The sequence below is a fragment of the Borostomias antarcticus genome (genome assembly GCF_949987555.1).
Source record: "Borostomias antarcticus genome assembly, chromosome: 23".
Taxonomy (NCBI): Eukaryota; Metazoa; Chordata; class Actinopteri; order Stomiiformes; family Stomiidae; genus Borostomias; species Borostomias antarcticus.
Window position 1 is genome coordinate 16920497 of NC_140256.1, and position 22399 is coordinate 16942895.

The 22399-nt window shown below is 52.4% G+C and overlaps 1 protein-coding gene across 1 annotated transcript in view; it reads right to left on the minus strand.

Moving 5' to 3' along the window:
• The window catches only part of adgrv1 (adhesion G protein-coupled receptor V1), a gene marked incomplete at both ends in the record, with an annotated part of 65147 nt that overhangs the window by 23974 nt on the left and 18774 nt on the right, over positions 1-22399 (minus strand). The window contains 31 exons of the mRNA XM_084456878.1: positions 1-182; positions 455-677; positions 2614-2695; positions 3381-3602; positions 3939-4085; positions 4230-4411; positions 4496-4623; positions 4755-4930; positions 5028-5293; positions 5672-5813; positions 5978-6116; positions 7636-7825; positions 8006-8185; positions 8325-8424; positions 8652-8782; positions 9539-9748; positions 9904-10718; positions 10825-11006; positions 11108-11352; positions 11531-11746; positions 11912-12127; positions 12364-12973; positions 13109-13248; positions 14558-14687; positions 14850-15043; positions 15256-15436; positions 15912-16031; positions 18464-18837; positions 20358-21095; positions 21185-21402; positions 21540-21666. The exon at positions 1-182 is cut by the window's left edge and continues 23 nt beyond it. Coding sequence (XP_084313004.1) covers positions 1-182; positions 455-677; positions 2614-2695; positions 3381-3602; positions 3939-4085; positions 4230-4411; positions 4496-4623; positions 4755-4930; positions 5028-5293; positions 5672-5813; positions 5978-6116; positions 7636-7825; positions 8006-8185; positions 8325-8424; positions 8652-8782; positions 9539-9748; positions 9904-10718; positions 10825-11006; positions 11108-11352; positions 11531-11746; positions 11912-12127; positions 12364-12973; positions 13109-13248; positions 14558-14687; positions 14850-15043; positions 15256-15436; positions 15912-16031; positions 18464-18837; positions 20358-21095; positions 21185-21402; positions 21540-21666 — 7206 coding nt within the window. The remainder of the gene's footprint in view (positions 183-454; positions 678-2613; positions 2696-3380; positions 3603-3938; positions 4086-4229; positions 4412-4495; positions 4624-4754; positions 4931-5027; positions 5294-5671; positions 5814-5977; positions 6117-7635; positions 7826-8005; positions 8186-8324; positions 8425-8651; positions 8783-9538; positions 9749-9903; positions 10719-10824; positions 11007-11107; positions 11353-11530; positions 11747-11911; positions 12128-12363; positions 12974-13108; positions 13249-14557; positions 14688-14849; positions 15044-15255; positions 15437-15911; positions 16032-18463; positions 18838-20357; positions 21096-21184; positions 21403-21539; positions 21667-22399) is intronic.

Consider the following 22399-nt stretch of genomic DNA (forward strand, 5'->3'; position numbering starts at 1 on the left):
GGGCGTCGTCATTGATTGGGATGACCACGGTCACCTGACCACCAAAGCCAATCTCAGCACCGCCCTTGGGGTTCTTCAGGACGACCCGGAAGTACTCCTCCTCCTCTGGGATGTCATCGTCAATGACGTTCACAGCGATCTCCAGCTCGCTGTCGCCAGGCTGGAAACGCAGCTCGCCATAACTGAGAGAGGGGATGAACAGAAATTGCATTCGAGGGATTCAGACCAATGCCTGAAGTGAAAACTTTGTTTTGCTTTGCTGAATACATCTGAAGTCAAATCAAACAAATAATCCATCTGGCCCAAGGCAACCCTAAACTTGCCCTTGATGGAAAAACAATGACAAATAACTGTCAGTCAAGTTTTCCTGGACAAGTTCGGTTAGCAGAAAACATCAGCCCTGATTTGAAAGTGATCTTTAGCCGTGACAGCATGTTCATAAGACCACAAGTACCTGGGTATGAAGTCGGACCGGTTGGAGACGGAGGTGAACTCGTACAGGGTGGAGCCGGCCTCCTCCGCAGCGGCGATGAGGTTCTTGGTGGCGTTGGCGTGGGGCGCGGGCAGAGACAGGAAGCGCCGGGCCGGAGGAGACCTCAGCGCCATGGAGAACAGGCTGAGGTCAGACCTCCAGGAGTACAGGGACGAGCTGTTCCTGCCCGCCAGGAGGAGATAGGCTAGACGACACACACGAGTGCAGAATTTAGTAGGGACGCTAGGGACCAATCCCGACCAATATCCAACGACTACTGAAACATATCTTGTTCTCTACTAGTCCCGCCTCCCTAACCTAACATCGCTAATAGGATTGGCTTGCCGTTTTTTGCTGACGTGTGACAGGCTGGCTGTAGTAGCTACATCTGGTTGAATTTGGTTGCGCGGCAACAAAGCTTAGAGCCTGTCAACACTACAGTTCTGTGCATGAAAATACGGGACAAATCGCATCTTGCATCGATTCAGTACTGAAAGTGTTTTTTTTCCCTTATTTTTTTCAATACAGGACGATCCTGTATTAACGGCAATGTTAACTTGCCATTGTTTTGGGATGTAGAAATAACCATTGCAAATGTGTCTAGATTTGAGCCACGACGGGGCGCACTCACCCATTGAACGTTATCCACAAACCAGACATGTTTACGTACTGTAAGCTAGTTTTTTTGGACCAAGTTTGCTATGAATTTGTATGCAGCAAGTGAACATGTAGGCCAAATGCATCATCAGTTTAGGAGGTCCATTAAAGAACCAGTCATCAAGATAATCTGGTCTGTAGCTCAAAACAGTATTTATGTGTATTCATTTTACGAATGAGTGTAAAAAAATTGGAGCTGTCCCTACCAAAACTCAAATCAAAAATACACCCTTGCACACACACGCGCACACACACACACACACACACACACACACACACACACACATGCACACGCTCAGGCCCGTGCATAAGGGGGGATAAAGGGTAACGCTTTGGGGGGCCCAGCCCTTAGGCGGGGCCCATGAATCAGCAAACCACCCCCCCCCCCCCTCCCCCAAAATGGTATAGCCTAAGTCCAATTGTGTGCAATGTCATGTGTGAAGTGCGTTGTTCAAAACTCACCCTACGCGGGAGAAGAAAAACTACTGGTCAATATCCACTTTAAGTAGCCAGGTAACTTGTTGTATTGTTGTATTGGAATTAGCTATGCCGGGACCTACACATAAATCCGGATTGCAGAAAAGGAAGGAGAAAAAACACAGGGAGCAATCGAGGGCACTGGACCCGAATAAACAAAATGTTCTTACAAACTTTTTTGTATCAGCGCAGAAGAGCCAGGGTAACGTTAACTGCCAAGAAGTAGAAGAGCTAGCTAACGGAGAGCATTTATGGTGACATCTGCATTGCGCTGCGGATATTTTGCACACTACCTGTAAGTGTAGCAGGAGGAGAGAGATCATTAAGCAAATTAAAAATAATAAAGCAATGAGTCAGGAGAGGCTCAATAACCTGGCAATACTCTCCATTGAGTGCGAACTGGCTCAGAAGATTGACTTTAAAGACATTATAAAGACATTATAAAGGACTTTGCATCCAGGAAGACCAGGAGGATGTTGCTGTAAGAGCCTGAGGCAAAGAGGAAGAAGCTATAAAGGAGGAAAATATACTTTCTACATCTAAGCATTGTGTTTTGAGTTTAGCAGATCTTTGTTGACCTGGTTGTAAGGGTTTGTTTGTGTGTGTGTGTGTGTGTGTGTGTGTGTGTGTGTGTGTGTGTGTGTGTGTGTGTGTGTGTGTGTGTGTGTGTGACAGAGAGTGTAAGGGTGTGTGTGCCTGCACATCATGTGTGCTTATCTAGCCCTTAACACTGCGTAAGTCTCTCTGTTTGAGAGCACATTGGTTTGAGTGAAGCAGGTTTGGGGGGGGGGGGCATTCACTGGACTTTTTCTGGGGCCCAGTCATTACTTTGCACAGGCCTGCACACGCTCACACACACACACACACACACACACACACACACACACACACACACACACACACACACACACACACACACACACACACACACACACACAGCTTTAGTGGAGGCCCTTTTACAATCACAATGATGGATGACTTGGTGAAGGCTGGCCAGCAGCACTCACTGAGGCCAGAGGGAGTAGTGAAGGGGTGGACAGAGACCAGGCCGGCGTGGACCAGGGACTGGGAGTACTGGGAGGCAGGCTGCTGGGGACCCCACACAAACACCTCACAGGACGGAGAGGGACCTGGAGATAGAACAACACACACACACACACACACACAAATGCATACACACACACATGCGTGCATGCACACATGCACGCACGCACACGCACACACACACACATACACACGCACACACACACACACACAGAGCTTGATGTCAGCACTCTGCTCTTTGATGGCGTGGTTAATGTAAAGCTCGGGCTGCTGTGACACACCCAGCTACTAGAAATTACAACCCCGGCGTCGGCCTGCGGTTTCCTTCTGTTCCGCTGTGAACCTTCCAGTAAACTCACCCCGCGGAGGGAGGCCCCTACCTACTCCACATTACTGACCACCGGCACAGAGCTGCAAGCCTGTGGTTTTGTGGATGTTATAAATCAAAACATACATAAGTACATGGTCCAATACGCATGAGGACTTTTGTCGCCTTACTGGTCTATGGCCTCATACTATGTTTTGTCTACAGGAGTACGATCATCGAGCGACCATCCAAGTTTCATACACCACAATCCACTTAGGGGTGCTGGGAACCAATATTTCAAAAATGGGCATCTTATGTAAAAAAACAACCAATACAACCACATCGTAAAATGATTGCGGAGGAGACAGGAGGTCGTGTGAGGTCACCTGCAGTGACGACCAATAGGAGAGTGTCTGCTCCCACGTTGAAGGCCTCCACCTGATTGGCCCTGCCGGCAAGGGGGAGGGGCTGGGGGTTCTGGAACTTCCCGTCGGTCCAGAGAAGCAGCAGGCAGCTGTCCGCCTGTCTGTCCAGGCAGGCGGCCAGGTAGAGGCTGCCCCCCCGGGAGAACGGAGACACGCTCAGCACGCCCTGGAGCTCCAGGCTGTGATGGAGGGAGAAGGTTCCTCCAGACCTGACCAATACCTTGGAGAGACAAGATGGCGAACATTAACATGCTTTCTCTAAATTCAGAGCCTTCTTTGTGTCTTTGCCGCTCACCATATGTTTCGAGTTGGTGGTAACATTAGCCGACATGGTCATTACCAACTCACCTGACTTGAGGCTACCAAGTAATCTCTTTGTTCCATGGAGAAGTACTTGACATCAAAAGCTTCCACAGCCAAGGTTTGTTCCTAAGGGAAAAATACATTTTAATACAGTCATATTAGTGGTAAGGACATTGCAAATACTCCGGTGAAATTATGCGGATTTGACTTCATATGGTTCAAATCAAAGTAGTGAGTGGCGGGCCGGACGCACCAGGGTGAGGTTGAGCTCCTCCTGCAGTCTGAACACGCTGAGTTTGGTGGCGGGGGCGTCGGGGGGACCTCCGTGGGTGACGGCTACGTAGGTGGAGCCGTTCACCGCAAAGCCCACACAGTTGGTGGGCTCCTGGATCCTCACAGACTGATGTGGTGGAGAGAGAGGAGAGATAGAGAGGAGAGAGAGAGAGGAGAGAGAGAAAGAGACAGAGAGAGAGAGAGAGATGTACTTTTAATATACTGTATATATGTCGCAAAGCCTGAACTGGCGGGGTAGGTTGTAGGTTACCTGTTTCGGCACAAATACACCCTGCCACCTGTAGAGGGTGGCCAGGGTCTCGGAGGAGCCCACAGGGGGGACTCTGTCCAGCCTCATGGCCAGGGACGAGGCACCGTCAGGTAGGGAGCACCAGGCCGAGGTAGGGCTCTCCTCTATGGTCTGGTACACCCCCATGACTGGGACACTACCCTCTGGAAAAAGCAAGGTCATAATTAGACACGGTCAATTTGACAAAAACAAACGGCATCTTCACTGAACACGGGGCGGATGAGTACCCTCGCCGACGGCGGCCTCTGATTGGGTCTCCCACTCCACGCTGACCGAAGACTCCAGACCGTTACTGCGAGACACGGTCAGCAGCACGGCGCTGCCGCCCTCCTCCACAACCACAGCAGCGTCGGTCCTGCACGGAGAACGCACAGATAAACACGCCAACCGTGTGTCCGAGTGCTACCGTACATGTGTGTTCGCACGCGTGTGTGTGTGTGTGTACAGTATGTACTGTGTGTGATCCGAGTGTGCGTGACGCCTGACCTGTTGAGCGTGGGTCCGATGCGGAACAGGCCGGACGGCGCCAAGTTCTGGAGCACGGTGATGGGGGTGTGGAGGGCGTGGCCCAGACGGGCTCCCCCCGTGGGACTGGACAGGGTCACCGTGAACGTCTCGTTCACCTCGGGTTCCGCGTCCAGCACAGCCCAGATCTCCAGCGTCTGCGGCAGGAGAGGAAACCCCCCCCAAATCATTCTCAAGTTCAGAGGCGGCATGTTTTTTTCTTTTTTTGGGGGGGGGTAGTCTTTGGCCCCTCACCTTGAACCTGACCCCGTCCTCCAGCACCACAATCCCCTGGTAGGGCTTCAGGTCGTCCACCGCCAGGGTGCCGTTGGCGTCGGTGATGGCGAACTGGACGGTGACGGTGCCGAAGGTGCCGCGCGCCGGGCTGCGCACCACGTACAGGGTGGCCACGCTGGCGCCCAGCCCCGACACTGACGTGGGCTCCTGCAGCAGAACGGCCTCGCTGCTGTTGAACGAGATGACGCCGTGGCCGTCGTCACTGGCCAGGATGGTCACCGTTGCTAGATGGATGGATGGATGGATGGATGGATGGATAGATAGATAGATAGATAGATAGATAGATAGATAGATAGATAGATAGATAGATAGATAGATAGATAGATAGATAGATAGAAAGATAGATAGACAGACAGACAGACAGACAGACAGACAGACAGACAGACAGAAAGACAGACAGACAGACAGACAGACAGACAGACAGACACTGTAGATTAGATAAAGGGAAATTGTTGATATGCTATGGAAAAATAAATATTTTATAATATAATATATATATTTATATATTTAAAAAGTTGACATGTATCTCAGGAGACATTTTGCTGATTTCAAAATAATAGCTCTAATAGTAGTGTAGCTGTTTAATTGTGTTAGGAAGGTACCGGTGGTATTGGCCCCCAGCTCCAGCCCTGACGAGGGGTCGGCCAGGATCAGCTGGAACCTTTCAGCTCCCTCTGGTATGACATCATCAATGATCTCAACCTCCACAAACTTATGCCTCTCCCCATCCACAAAGTGGAGCATCTGGGCAAAGCAAACAACACACAACATTGTAAACTTGACATGGTGTGCATGTACTGTACAGTGTGTGTGTGTGTGTGTGTGTGTGTGTGTGTGTGTGTGTGTGTGTGTGTGTGTGTCTGTGTGTGCGCGCACGTGTGTGTATGTGTGTGTGTGCACGGGCTCACCGTCTGGGTGGTGTTGTAGTCCAGTCCTTGCTGGGCCTCCAGGTTCTGAGCGTAGAAGAGCAGAGAGACGTTCCCGTACGCCCCCTTGTTCCTGTAGGCCACCAGGGTCAGCACCCCCGAGGACTCATTCACCTCAAACCTACCCGACCAACACAACACACCTCTGCTCAGCTCTGGAACCAGCAGAACACTACAACCGTCTGGCTTTGAACAACACTGCCAGGAGTTGAAGAGGCGTTTGTTTTTCCCCCAATAAGCAGTTTGTGTTTTTACCTCGTATTGGTCCATTCAATAACGCCTCGGATTCCATCGTTGGCACCGATGCTGACCTCTGCTACCAAGCCTTGTGTGTCTGCGGAGAGATAAACGCTACTGTGTGAGCGAAAATTGCCACCTTGTCATTGGAACACAACACTATGAGCACAAGTGCCAGCTTCAGCGGTATTACGACTCGCACTGAGCCCAAGCTGGGTGACAGGAAAACTAGAGCGCTGTGATGCTACATTTGAGCTGAGGACGACTACCCCGGCGTCTCCCACACACGAGAGAGCAGGCCGTCTGAACAGCTTAAGCGTTGACTGATTTATAGCCCCCTCGGACAGGAGTTGCCAAACTCTGGGGAGAAGCAGCTGGAGGAGGCCTTCTCAGGGTTTGGGCTTGGCCATCGCACCGCTTGCCGCCACACAGAGTTATTCAGTCCAGCCTAAATCCCGGCAGTGCCTCCATCAGGGAAGACATCAATCTAAGCCAGCCCGCTGACTGCTGGCTCATTGGGTCGGCTGTGCTTCTCCAAACAGTGGGGGTTACAGCTTTCTGTCTACTCATCACTTTCTAACCGTAAGTAACCCATTCATGAAATGGGCTGTGGTTGGGATTATGCAAGAGAGAGCAGTCATTATGAGAGTAAATCTGATGAATAATAATACCATTCAACTCCAGTTGTACTGTAGCAGTTGAATTTTACTGTACAGTCAGTGAGTCTGAGATGAGCTTGTACTGGTATACTAAACAACGCTAAGCAGCTCTGTATGGAGGTTACCTTTCAATGTACAACACACAACCACTACTTGTGGCAAAGAGCAATAGTTTGAGATAGACAGAGATCAAGTGAAAGGAGGAGATAGTTCACACAGAAAAGAAAAGAAACACCACCATTCAGATATGAATAAACAGAGTGAGAGAAAGAGAGAGGCTTTAACTACAGTCTGTTACAAGACGAGGCAGAGAGACCACAGCCAACTAAGACAAGACGGCTGAAGAGACCAGATGTCTGTGAAAATCCACCGTGAGATCGGAAAGGGTTGGAGATAAAAACCTTAACAAAAACCCACAGGGGAGATCAAAGACATTCCGGAATGCGCCGTGGGGCCTATAGAGGAGTTTGTGGCTGTGAGGGTCAGGGTGGACGCCATACCTAGTTTAGGAGCCGTGGCGAGAGAAGTGATGAGCACTGCGGACGTGACATTGACCAGGAAGAACTCCTGCAGCTCAGGGATGTCGTCCTGGGGGAGGAAACCGACTGAACTTGAATAACAATGCAGTTGAAGGTAGAACACAGTATATCCGACACGTGACCCCTAAGCTGTGCGTACTGAAAGAACCATAAAGATGACATCAGAGTCTATGACATCAGAGTTTGTGACAGCCCCAGTGCAGACCCTCCCGCCTGCTGGGCCGTGCTTACGTCCAAGATGGTGATGGGGATGGCCACGGAGGTCTGGCCGTCTTGCAGGATGACAGAGCCGACGGCGGGGACGAAGTCCAGGCCGGGCTCGGCCAGAGCCCCCTCCACCGCACTCAGGTCCTGTAGAGACCCCCGCGCCGTCTCATAGCTGATGTTCACCGCTCCTGGACACACAGAGGGACACGGGTGGGAAACACTGATAAACTGACAGGCTCGTGTTAAGAACAGTGTTAAGTGTTAGAACTCGTGTTAAGAACAGGAGTCATTTGTTTAATTGTCATTTTGTTGCGAATTGACAACTAGTGAAATAGGAGTAAGCTAAGCTCCCAGCATGCCCCACTGACCAGAGGCTCCGAACTCGCGGTTGACGTAGATGTTGAGGGTGCCGGCGCGCTCCTGCGTGGTCACGCTGCGGGAGGACGGGGCGATGCTCAGCATCCCATAAGGCTCGTCGCTGGTCTCCACGGTAACCACCGCCTCGCCGCCCTGGATGTCCAGGGCTGCATGACCCGTCACCAAAACACCTACGGGACACGGGGAAACACACACACACACACACACACACATACACACACACACACTTGGTACCAGGGTGCACTGTATGCGTAAATTACATGTAAACATTAAAAGATGAGAGGTGAAAGTAGTCTGAGCCTGTGTTACCGTAAGTGCGGATGTTGGACAGGGTCACTCTGTATTCATCTTTGTCCTCCGGCGTTGCATCATCCAGCAGCTGCAGGACTATGGTGGCGTTCAGTTGCCCCTGCGTGTGGCCATACAGAGCGGGTGTAATCTCACTATGTTACTCAGTTGCCCCTGCGTGTGGCCATACAGAGCGGGTGTAATCTCACTATGAACTGTGTAAATAAGTATTATCATCAAAGACGACTTATGACTTGTATGAAGTCAAAAGTTAAAGCTACCTTACTGTATCTAACCGGTCAGAATCCCTCTCCCTCCACACTGTGTGACCGCCTGCCATAGTTGTACCTGAGTAAAGAAGAGGGCTCCTGAGGTGTGAGTGAAGGTCTTGGCCACCAGGGGGCCGTGGACGGCCCAGTCCACCGTGACGTTCCCCAGACCCGGGGCCGATCTGACAACCAGCAGGGGCAGCCTCTCTCCTGGAACACGCACACGCACACACACACACACACACACACACACACACACACACACACAGGGGCAGATACTCATGTCACCACACACACATAAAGTTCAAGAGTACGGCACGACAGCCTCGAATATGCTGAGAAAGACCCAGTTTGTTAGAATGTGAATGGTGGATCTACCATGCATGTGTTAGAGTAGGGGACTCTACTTTTGGAGGATGTGCAGGTGAGTGAGACCAGAGGTTCTGCAGAGAGAGAGACCCATTCCCCTGGGGAGGTGGACTCAGCTTAGATGACAGATAGCTTAGGGACTCCGTCATGCATACTCAACGGACTAGCCCTCCAGGTCATTACTATATGTACCACCTGTTGCTCTACGCTCGCACAGTCTCTCACATTCCATCATCAAGACGCCATAGGGCGCAGTGTGATGAAGTTGAGTAGTGACAAGCTCGTTTAACAAAAGATAACTTGACTATAAAGCCGTGTTACAATGACACATTGTAAAGTAAACATTCTTTTCGCTACCAGGAGCGATCTTATAGCCGTTTAGTCCCGGGGGCCGAGTCATTAGCGTGTGCTTTGAAAAGGCTCAATGGAGAGCTCAATAATTCAGAGAGGGTTTAACTGTGACGCTCGCTTCATTGTAGTCAGCGTGTGAGGGCCTGTGTGTCCGGAATGTGAGAGAGTGTGGGAGCGTAGTACGTCATCCTGACAAAGGGGACCGCGACGAGTCGCCTCGGAAAAAAACGGGAAGGGGAGCCCCACCCTCTCTGGCGATGGCGGAGCGCGAGGCGGCGTGGAAGCCCACCACTCCGGCCACGTTGTCGTTGGCGAGGATGAGGACGGTGACGGTGTCGGAGCTGGGGAGGATTCGGCTGCCGCCGGTGGTCTTCACCAGGCCGACCAGCAGGGTCTCGCTGTCCTCCGGGACGCCGTCGTCTCTGATGGCGATCTCTATGGTCTTCCTCGCGTCACCTGTGGCGGGGGAGAACGCAGGGTCGTGTACCGGACTATACCGAAGTAGCTCAGCATTCGTTCCGTTCCTAAGTTCTTAAGGCTTCCTATTTCCCCTTCCACTGAATTTGTACTTTCCGTTGTTCAAATCTAATTTGTTTCACTTCGCCACCCACCGTCTCTAAAGACGAGTGTTTCTCCCGTTCCGGCGAAGTCCGCGTCGGGCGTCGCCGTGCCTCCCACAAACCTCCACTCCACAGTCACCTGACCCAGGTTGCCGTCCCGCCTCTCGATGACCAGGGGCACGGTGACGCCCGGCTCCTCCCTCACCTCCAGGTAGAGCCCCCTCTGCGTGGCGTTGGGGCTGGGGCTGTAGATCAGGAACACCCCGAACGCGTCCCCGTTCATCCCGATGGTGACCACCGCGCGGTCGGGCCGGCCGACGGACGGCAGGAGCTTAGGCTGCACCGTGAGGTTGACCAGCTCCACCGCCAGGATCTGGACGGCGAAGCTCTCGTCCATTTCCGGGAGCTTGTCAGTCAGGATGGGCACCGTCAGGTTGGCGAAGCCCGACCTGTCCTCCAAGATGGCCGTCTGAGCCGTCACGGTGGCGTAATCGCTCCCCGCCACGGCCCGGGCGCTGAAGAGCACGGCGGCCGCGGTGGCGTTCTTGACGTAGGTCAGCGCGTCGGGGTCAGGGGTCAGCAGGTCAGCGCCGGAGGTCACCCAGGCGCAGACGGGGGGTGCTCCGGGCGGGCCGGACAGGGAGAAGGCCTGGCATGCTCTCTCTCTCAGGCAGGCCGCCGCGCAGGCGCCCTGGGGGTCTCCCTGGGAAGTGATGTTGACCGTCCTGCTGGGGACGCCGGAGGGGAGCCCTGACACCGGGGGGTCGTAGTACCGGAGCAGGTCCTGGCCCTCCCCCTGGGCCACGCCCACTATGTCGACCTCAGAGGTGCTGTAGAGGACCGCCACGCGGCCGAAGTGACCCCCGCTGGAATGACGGAGGAGACAGAGAGGCTGTTAAATCCAACCCATGATCAGTGAATGACGGTCAAAATCGTTTGGCAATTCTGGAACCCTGCGTTTATGGAACTCACCTCCTGCGGACTGTGATGTTGGCTACGTAAACTCCATCTAGAGGCTCCTGGACCAGGTACACAGACTGGTCAAAGTAGACGGTTCCATAGGGGTTGTCATTGGCCGGGACCAGGATGTTGACAGAATTCTCAGCTCCTACACTCCCTCCGTTAGAGGCCCCAGTGAGCTCCACCCTGATAATCTGACGTTCAAAAAAGCATTCTTATCAAAGATAACATAACATAACTTTATAAGTACTCTTTGTTCTTAAAAGAAAGACGGTATAAACAAAAGGATTCTTACTTCCTCTATCTCCGGGACGTCGTCCGCCAAGACCTCCACCTTCAGAGTCTTCATGGTGTCTCCCGGGGCGAAGGTGACCTCTCCTGACACAGGCCGGAGGTCGCCGACCGCCGGTCGACCGTTGACCGTGGCCTGCCATTGGACGGACACCGTCCCTATGGTCCCGGCTTTGCGGACGATAGGCAGCCTGACATCGATGGAGTTAGAGCCCGGCTCCTCGATGGTGACCGGAGCAGCCTGGAAGACTGGAGGAGAGAGAGAGAGAGAGAGAGAGAGAGAGAGGGAGAGAGAGAGAGAGAGAGAGAGAGAGAGAGGGAGAGTGACTGACTGACTGACTGACCGACTGACCGACTGACCGACTGACCGACTGACCGACTGACTATCGTGTGTGTATCCATGTCTGCGTGAGCGAGCCGTGCTAACCGAAGGCTCCGAAGGGGTCATCTGAGGGCAGAATGGTGATGATGGTTTGGGTGAGCTCCCCCAGCAGAGCGCCCCCGGTGGTTTGGTTGAGCAGCACGATGCGGAAGGTCTCCTCCAGCTCCGGCACCTGGTCGTTGATGACGTAGATGGGGACAGACTTACTGGACTCCCCCTCCAAGAGCACCACGTCGGAGGAAGCCACGCTGTAGTCGTCGCCTGGAAACGCACAAACACACTCGCGCGTGAATACACACATGCGGACACACACACACTGAAGTGTTTAAGAATACAAGTCGACACACACATAAACACACACACACTGCAGTGTTTAATAAGTCGAATTCAATAGTTCAGAAGTACTGCTTCTCTGGCTACACTCACCGACCCTGGCAGTCATAGGCACGGCTATAAACTTGACCGACACGTCGGCAAATATCCCCCCCACGCGCGTGACGTTGATGATGGGCCCGACGTAGTCCTCCTCCACCCGCACGGCTGCGGTGGAGAGCTGCAGGACCCCGAAGGCGTCGTCGCTGGCCGCCACGATGACCTGGGCCACTGCCTCGGTCCTGGGGCCGACGCGAGGGGACTCAGGAACTAGGAAACACACGGACAAACACGGGTATAATGTAAGAAACATATTGTGACTTGAAACGAATGTATTCTTCTCTAGCGCCCGACAGTGTGAGCGGAGTGTCATGGAGCTGTGGTGTATCAATGCTGGATGTACTGTACCACATGCATGGACGTGTCCGAGAAATATCTCCGGTTTGACTGCAGTACAGCCCCTGAATCTGAATAGTGAAGAGGAGAAACTGTTGAAAGCTGCCTACTTAATCTTTCCTGCTCTCCCTCGACGAGGTCGACGCTGATCAGCTCCACAAATATGGACTCGTCCCTCTCCGGGTCCTCGTCATCCAGCACTCGAAGGGTTATGTTGGCCTCACTCTGATTGGCTGAAAACACCACTGACTCCAGGAGGGGGATAAAGTCACGGCCCTCCGTGGCCCGACCCACCCCCGGGGTCGCGAACGGCGCCTGGTCCGCCTCCGTCAGGGTTCCGTACGTCACGCGCACCGCTCCCATCAGCCCCCTCCGCCTGAGGATGGTCAGGGCTACGGCGGCGTCGCCCTCGGGCAGGCGTACGGGCCTGGTGCTGCCGGAGAACACAAACTCGCCGTACGGGTCGTCGCTGGCCAGCGTGGTCAGAGTGGCCGTGGTGCGGTCGCCCAGGCGCCCGTGGGAGACGTTGACCAGGGACACGTGGAAGCTCCGGTCCAGCTCCGGCACGTCGTCGTGGGCCACCTGGACCACCACGTCCCCCTCGGTCTGGCCCACCTCCAGGGTGATGTTCCCCGCCCTGCTGACGAGGTCCCCCTCTGAGCTGGGTTCAGCCTCCCAGTACACAGTCACGTTGGATAGGGCTCCGAAGGACCGTACCACCTGAGAGACGGGCGGGGGGGTGTTTTATAGATAAATACGCCAAGCATACAATTCATTCTAGCTACGGTGCAGTAGACGCATATCAGTACATATATATGCAAATGGGCGGGCACCGAGGGTTGACCCCAGTCTGACCTGTAGGACCACAGAGCTGCGCCCCTCTTGTGGTTCGGAGGCGCTGACGGCCAGGGAGTTCTCGCTGAACTGGAACACGCCGTGGGCGTCGTCAGACGCGGCGATGGTCACGACGATGCGGTAGCCGGCTCCCAGGTTGGCTACGGGGAGACACAGCGAGGGGCGGGGTTTAAGTATACAGAGAGACACAGCGAGGGGCGGGGTTTAAGTACCGTGACGGACAGAGGGACATCAGGGAGAGGTGGCCAGAGGAGAGGGGGAATGGACGTACGAGAGTGCACACACAAAAAACACATACAAAAACACAAACACACACATATGTATCTATATATCATATAATTTATTTATTCATCTATTTTTTTGTTCATTTGAGCTTGACCAGCGACACTGGAAACATATTTTGCATGTAAATAGATGACGTATGTATAGAAGTAAGTCGTAAAGGTGTTTTATAATCCCATATGGGATGGGCCGACAGTAGGCATGACACTTAAATAAAAAATTCATTCATTCATTCATTCATTCATTCATTCATTCATTCATTCATTCATTCATACCACAGCAAAACCGCCATCACCCTCATAGCCAAGGTATGCTCATTCGTATTAGTGCACCCAGAAAAAATTCTCATCGCTTTATGCGTCACAGAATAGCAAATCAGATTGCTTTCAGACAGTCTTACTCATCCATTGCAGTGGCAGCCCTACAGTGCATTGTGGGAGTTTTAATAAGGTCTGGGGGTCTGTGACATTTTGTGCGTCAACCACCACTGCTACCCTCTCCTGAATAGAATGACTGTTTACTTTTCCCACACCCCTCACTGCTCTCTGGCCCCATAGCAGCAAAGCAGGGTAAATACCCCCAAACACACGCACGCACACACGCACGCACGCACACACACACACACACACACACACACACACACACACACACACACACACTGTGGATGTAGACTACAGGGACCTTTACACCAAATCCAATAACAGATACATTATCAGGATGGGAGAGCATGGTGTGAACTAGTGGGGTGTTGACCATGGTCAGGGATGGGATGGGTGTTGGAGTATGGCTGGGGAGGGGGGGGGGGGGGGGGGGTTAGGGTGACTTACCACGGTGGAGAGAGGGGGGGAGGAGGAAGTCTGTGTCACCCTCCCCACTACCACTTCCTTCACCCCGCAGGAACTGATCCGCTTTTGGGATCCACACGGCAGAACCCAGAGGAGCAGTGGGGATCACACGGGAGCACAGCACACAGAACCACACGGGGACACACACACACACACAGAAGCAGGTCGACAGAACACAGAGCGTAAAGGGTCAGTTTGGAGCAGAATCACACAGCAGGAAGGTCCTGGGATGGGAGATAGGAAACTTTTGATAGTTTAAGAAAACCGATCAAGAGTTTTGAGTGGAGTCTAAAGGGGGAGGGGTGTGAGGAGAGTCTCGTACCTCCTCCGTCTGGGTTGAAGAGCTCCAGTCTGAACTGCTTGTCCAGCTCAGGGACAGGGTTGTCTACGATGGTCACGCTGATGAACTTGAACCTCTCCCCTGGCAGGAAGTCTAGCATGCCCTCCGAGGCCTGTCGAGGGGCGCAGAGCGGGGAGGGAGGGGCTTAGCAGGATCCGCTGACAACACTTCCTTAAATGAACTACAGTTACCAGACAGGTCGGTCAACGGACACACAAAGAGCCACGTTGCCCATCGTGAGCACCGTCGAATAGGAAATGAAACGGGAAGCCACCTCATAGTCCTCGGGGCTGTCGGCGGTGAACGGGGACGTCCTGTAGCCGACCATGACTCTTCCCAGCAGGCCTTGTGCCCTGGCAACCAGCAAGCGGACCTCTCCGTCTTCCTCGTTGACGGTGATGTGGGCCTCCTCCAACGCGGGCCGGATCAGCCCCTCCCCCGGCGGGCTGGGCTGGAACTGGAACAGGCCTGGAGGGGGGCGGTGGGGGATAGGGGGGGGTTGGGGTGAGGTTAGTGGATGAGGAATATAGAAATGAAAGAAGGGATGTGGAAGAGGGGGGGAAATACTAATATGAGCTAATCATAAGCTACTTATCAATAGGGCCTCAGCCCAGCCAGAGATGGGCCTATAAGCAGGGCTCAGCGCTGTGTAGTGTCTGGGCCCTGTTGTGTGCCTGTACCGTAGGGGTGGTCACTAGCGCTGACCGACACAGTGTTGACCGAGTTGTCCTGGTCGATGCTGGCGCCGCTGGAGGGCGTGGAGCCTGGCTTCCCATCGCCCGACTCGGCTGTCACCAGCGCGACCCGGAAGGACTCGGCCAGTTCTGGGAGGTCGTCGTCCAGCACTAGCAGGTTCAGCACCTGGGGAAAAGGAGGAGGGCACAAGGAAGGGGTGATATGTATATTAGACTTTACAGGCTTTTATGCTTTGGGTTTGAAGCTAAGGCTTATGGTGAGTAGACACCTGCTGGAGGCTCCATACATTTATACCCACCACTAGATGGCGCTAGATGTCAAGAGCGCTGCTGGGGATGAGATAACTGTGGTCAGGGATGAAATGTGACCACAAGGACTAGTGTCAAAGGTTCCAGGGATCATTATCATAAGCACAGATGATCACTGATGCTGGAGCCTAGTTTGTCTTTATAGGCTAACATTCTTGAGTGTGACAACCTTGCCTGCATTACTGAATCAGGTTGAGAGTAAAATGTATGCTAATGAGATCCTAGGTGCAGTATTACCCCGTGCACCTCTGTAACATGAGTTTGCGCTTGGCGGGAATCCCCAGGATGGTGTGTGATTGACAGGCGGTCTGGCCCTGGCTCCTCCCCCTCACCTCGGAGCGCTGTCCGGGCAGGAAGAGCACGGCGCCGCTGGCGTTGGCGAAGTCCTGGTGGGCGGGGGCCTGGCTGTCAGAGTCCAGCTGAGTCACGGTGTAGTTGACATAGACGCGGTCCTGAGCCCCGCGGGTCCGCTCGATCACACAGGAGATAGTGGAGCCTTCCTCTGATGTCTGGAGAGAGAGAGAGAGACAGAGAGAGAGAGAGAGAGAGAGAGGGACAGACAGAGAGAGAGACAGAGAGAGAGAGAGAGAGAGAGAGAGAGGGACAGACAGAGAGAGAGACAGAGAGAGAGAGAGAGAGAGAGAGGGACAGACAGAGAGAGAGACAGAGAGAGAGAGAGAGAGAGAGAGAGAGAGAGGGAGAGAGAGAGACAGAGAGAGAGAGAGAGAGAGAGAGAGAGAGGGAGAGAGAGAGAGAGAGAGGGAGACAGAGAGAGAGAGAGAGAGACAGAGAGAGAGAGAGAGAGAGACAGAGAGAGAGAGAGAGAGAGGAGAGAGAGAGAGAGAGAGAGAGAGAGAGGGAGAGAGAGAAAGAGACATAGAGACAGAGAGAGAGAGAGAGAGAAAGAGACAGAGACAGAGAGAGAGAGAGAGAGAGGGAGAGAGAGAGAGAGAGAGAGAGAAAGAGACATAGAGACAGAGAGAGAGAGAGAGAGAGAGGGAGAGAGAGAGAGAGAAAGAGACATAGAGACAGAGAGAGAGAGAGAGAGAGAGAGAGAGAGAGAGAGAGAGAGGGAGAGAGAGAGAGAGAGAGAGGGAGAGAGAGAAAGAGACATAGAGACAGAGAGAGAGAGAGAGAGAAAGAGACAGAGACAGAGAGGGAGAGAGAGAGAGGGAGAGAGAGAGAGAGAGAGAAAGAGACATAGAGACAGAGAGAGAGAGAGAGAGGGAGAGAGAGAGAGAGAAAGAGACATAGAGACAGAGAGAGAGAGAGAGAGAGAGAGAGAGAGAGAGAGAGAGAGAGAGAGAGAGAGCTCAGTTATTACCTATAGACAAGTCCTGCACTGTGCAAGTATAAGCTGTATAAAGTTATTGCATGAACACCCTCTGTATGTGTGTAGGCTATATATAAGATAAGATAAGATAAGATAAGATAAGATAAGATAAGATAAGATAAGATAAGATAAGATAAGATAAGATAAGATAAGATAAGATAAGATAAGATAAGGTAAGATAAGATAAGATAAGATAAGGTAAGATAAGATAAGATAAGATAAGATAAGATAAGATAAGATAAGATAAGATAAGATAAGGTAAGATAAGATAAGATAAGGTAAGATAAGATAAGATAAGGTAAGATAAGATAAGATAAGACTATATTGATCCCCGTTTCAGCAGTGAGAATATCAGAAAGGTTGGAAAGGAGAGAAACACTAGATACCGAGTCACAAAAAAGAAAGAGACACTAGATAAGGGGGGAGTAGCAGCATAAAGAGGGATATCAGGAGCTGTATACATCCATATGTACAGTAACTGTGTAGTATAGAATACATTAAGATATATATGTACCAGCATACATTCAGTCTGTATTAATATATATATAACTATACAAGTATATAACTGTTGTTGTTCCGTACTGCCCCTGTTTGCACCTTAATTTCGTTGTACATGTGCTTTGCCCAAGTATAATGACAATAAAACTGAATTGAATTGAATTAACTGAATTGAATAGAAGTCAATATAAATATATATAGTAAATATATATAACTATACAAGTATATGAGTAAAGGAGTTTATATATATGTAGATATACGTTTTCCCATAACTATGTTTGTTAATGCATTATAATATTTGTTTCACTTCAAAACTGGCCACATTCCACCCACTTACATAGCTGTGTTGTTGGTAGTAACCATGAGCTGACCTGCTCTAATTCCTGCACAGTCATGATGTGATTTGGAGAGAGACCACCCGATATTCCCCACATATGCTCCTCGGCAGAGGGGGAGTCGGACCCTCGTTCTGAAGGAATGCCATCCCCTGCTCCCCTCCTCCGCCACCTGTTGCCCTGACGGACCTCGGGTCCTCTCTGGAACTCTAGCTCCCGTTCTGATGGAATGCCCCGGCCCGGCGGCCCTGCCAGCTGTCCCTCTACCTGAGAGGGGCGCGCATCCAATCTCCCTAAAGGGACGAGCGTCGCCTCCCGCCAGCCAGGCGTGAAAGGCTGATGAAATATGCACCAGGACACAGACCCATAAACCACTGGCTTCAATTACATGTCTTTCTAGGTAACCAAATATATATTATTCTCCAGGGACGCATTAGTGTCAAAGCCAGCAGCATGTTAACAAATACCTATGGATCCCCAGTGAAATAGCACAGTACAGTATACATGTAAGAAGATTGATAGTGCTTCTCCATACAGTGTGAATCAACTGGACACATATATACTGGCCATAAAGTCTTTCAACTCTACCTGGGTGTCTTAACCAGGGGTGAGGTGGAAGATCCAGTGTCAGCCATGACACATGATATCAATTTGATTCACTCTAGGGTCTGAGGCTCCATCATGTGTGTGTGTGTGTGTGTGTGTGTGTGTGTCTTACGTCTGGTATGCAGTCGCCGGTGAAGCCGAAGAAGCCGTTGGCGTTGTCGCTCTTCATGACGCGCAGCGTGGCGGTGGGGCGGGGCAGGGGCAGGCGCGCCCCCCCGCGTGCCGCCACCAGCTGCAGGTAGAAGAGCTCCTCCCCCTCCTCCTCCTGGTCGTCCCGCGCCTCCACCACGAAGGCCTTGCGCCGTTCGCCCTGGCGGTACTGCAGGTAGCCTGATATGTTGCGCAGGTCCGTCTTGGCGGGCTGGGCGTGGAGCTCGTGGATCTGGCTGCGGTTCAGACCGGCGCCGTACAGGCGGACGTCCTGCAGCAGGCCCGTGTAGCGATGCTCTCCCTCAGGGTCGGACCCAACATGCACCGGGGCCACGCCTGGGACCGAAAGACAGACAAGCACTCACACTACCGCACAGCAGGGGGGTAGACAGTCTACAGGGGGTCTAACTCAACGTGACTCCTTCCATATGTGGAGGGTTTTCTTTTTCAGATTTTAACCCTTCTTCACCCAATTACACCCGACCCACTGTCTTATTGCCCTCTGTCGCTGCTGAGGAGGGTCCGTTGTGCAACCCCGTGGTCGGCGATCCGGAAGAGAGAGACAGCTACCCGACTCTCTCAAGCCCACGACCGTGACTCCCACACCAGTCGCTGTTGAGCGGTGGACCCTTGCACCGAAATTAAAGTAACCATCCTCGGGAGTGGCGGCCCAATATGCCACTCTCCCCTGTGGGATGCGGCCATATTTGGATCTGGCGAGACCGGGGCGCGAACCCTGGTCCCCGGTGCTGCACCGGAAACCGATGCTTAGACCGCTACACCACCGTGGACCCCATATGTGAAGTGTTTTGAGGTAGAAAGAAACTCATAAAGGATGTTTCCGCCATGTAGATAACTAAAGTCTTCCCAGGGACCTGGACAGAAGTTACAGATTAACCTCCATGGAATGAAGAAAGACACATTCATTCATGAGCAGGAGAACATGGAGGTATGTAAAGCAAGCCCCTATCAAAACATCAACATATCAAGCATAGAGGTCATTTCTCTCTGACCACCTGTCTCGCTTTAAGTCTCACACAGACCACCACCAGACAGAGCGTTTCAGCGCAGACGACCGGACAAATTGAGGATATCCGCTAGAGTGGCCGCTGACAAAGCCCTCGGACAAAGCGACCCCCCCTCGCCCCCCACCCCCCGCTTGAGTTCACAGCGTCTGACATGTTAGATGTGTACATGTACATCGTTCCCGTGACTGAAGTTAGCCGCAGAGCCATCAGGAGGGCCTGTCTCTCGGGGGGGGTCTGTAACAGCTACATTGTCTTTCCCTCCAAAAAAACTAAACGACTGCCGGCTCCTTTCTTCTGACGGTGACAATGTCCAGCCGAGCAGCGGCTGAGCGCTCGCTCAAGCGTCGCGGACTCCCTGTCATGTCTAGACAATGGGAGAGGGGGCTGTGAGGAATGCGGCCGGAGGGGAGCCCGACGAGAGACCTCCCTCCAGATGTGACCGACGAGAGTGATGAGAGGAGCGCGCTGCCACAGGGCCATCACGCACGCCGCCGGTGACGTCAGGTTTAATAAAGACGTGACAGCCGAGGGGAGGTTTATGGGAGTTCGGTCTGCTAGGAGACAGAAGAGGAGATGCTGTGGTGAAAGAGACCGGCTGGAATCTACAGCAGTCAGCAAGTGGAGGTTGTAAAATAACACATTCGTTTTCTGTTTTTGACAGCTCTGCCTGCAATAAATAATTCCCTTATGACGTCTAATAAATGTTAGACTTTAATTATGTAGCCTACGTCTTTGAAATGGGAGGAAAGATGACTGGACAATGGAGTTATGTCCTTATGTTTGGCCAATAATACTGACCCGAATCACACGTCCGCTCTGTTGACTCACCGTCAGCGATGGCCTCTCCTTTGAGGCTCTTTAGCCCTCCGGGCATGGGGCTACCGTCCAGGAAGAACTCGATGATGCCATCGTCCACCGTGATGATGACCTGTAGCCACACGTTGTCCTCCGCAAACTTCTGGGCTGTGGCGCGGGCCACCTGGGTGCCGTTGGATCCCAGCGCTGTGTAGTAGAGCATCACGCTCACGTGGGACTCGTTGGTGTGGACCTTCACCCCGTAGTACAGCGTTCCGTTCCTGGTGCCTTTGGAGACGATGAAGCCGTCGGTGTCGGGCCTGGGGACCAGCCAGGCGGAAAAGGTGAAGTTCGATCCCAGGCCGGAGGGCCCGTCCTCTGGGCTGACGGTGCCGTGGGCCCCCGGGAGGCCAGAGAAGAACCAGGCGTCGGTTCCAGAGTGGTGCCTCCTGGCGTGAGGCCTGAGCTCCACTTCCTGGGGGAAGGAGGCGGAGAGAAGGAGGTCCTCCATTGGAGGGAGGCCCTGAGGGAAACGCCCGGAGACGATCTCCCAGGCGACCCGCACGTCCCCGAAAGTGCCCTGCTGGCGGAGGACGGTGAAGGAAGCGACATCAGACATGTCGTCCTCCGACAGGACGTCCTCGGCCACTTCCTGGTCCAGATCGTCCTCGGCAATGGCGAAGACGCCAAAGGGGTCATCGTTGAAGGGGATGATGACGGAAACATTGAGGGATGTATTAGCCAATCGACCGCCTTCTCCAGGGTAGCCACCTGTACGCGGAGACCAGATAGTAAAGAGTTATTACACCACTTCCCCTATTATGGAAGGCAGGAAAAAACACTTCCGGTTGTCTTCATACCTGAGATGTTGACGAGCCTGAGAACGTAGAACTCGATGAACTCCGGCAATTTGTCTGTAATGGCGTGCAGTACGATGGGCTTGGTCTCCTCTCCCGTGACGAAGGTGATGAAGCCGGAGGTGTTTGTGAACTCCTGGCCCTCCTCCAGCGCCGTGTCGTTGGCGAACAGTTGCCAGAACACCCTGACCTCACCAAAATGGCCCCGGTCTCTGAGGACACTGGGGAACACACAGAGTTATTGGCAATGAGAAACTATGTAAAGACCACAAATGAATGGTAACGTCATCAATTCATTTAAGACCTTTATTCATGGGTCAGTTTTGCTGTGGTTCTGTTTACAGATGTAGTTTCTTACTAGAAGTTGTTGGTCTTGCCCTCTTCCACGGGTTTCTCCACGGACTCCAGAGAGAAGATTCCATTGGCATCATCATTGGCTTCAATCACCACTGTTGCTGTGTCTGCTCCATACACAACCGCATCACCTGTAACACACACAAACACAAAAACACACACACACACACACACATATACACATTACTTCTTGGCATGATGTTACTTAACATCTTTTTTTAACAATGATGCCTCATAGCGGCCTCATAAAGGGCCTCATAACGAGAGTAGACACAAGTCAAGTCGGCGAAACTGCGTGAGGAGAAATAATATGATGTTCTTGTTTTAACTGAACATCTTGACTGGTTTAACAGAATCAGATGTCTACAGAATTAGAGGATAAACAGATGATGACCAGGATGTTAGTCCAGACGTCTTTGCAATTGTCATGCTAAGCATCATCACAACAAGGAGGCGCTGTTCCAATTAGCATAGCACGCTATAGCCATGGCAACCGAGCAGGGGAGGTCAGTGTTCCATATGCAGATGCTTGTCGAAGAAAAATAAGATTCCTCGCCGAGACTACCGCTGCTCTTCAATCGAACCTTCCTTCAATGAAACCAGACTCAGCCATGCTTACCAAGTGGTTTATTAACAAAGTCTTCCCAGACACGCAAACCTCTTTTGAATACAAGCAAATTGTAGGCTATTTGTGAGGAGAGGCAGGGCAGATGCGGTGCGTTCGCATATAAACATTAACCGGACTGTGTTTTTCAGTTGACCGTTGATTAAATAATTAGCTACTATTAGTAAGCCTCTCCCTCTACCCGTTGGCTCATTTATATGCCTATTACAGAGATTCTGAATCTTACTCTGCAATCAGTA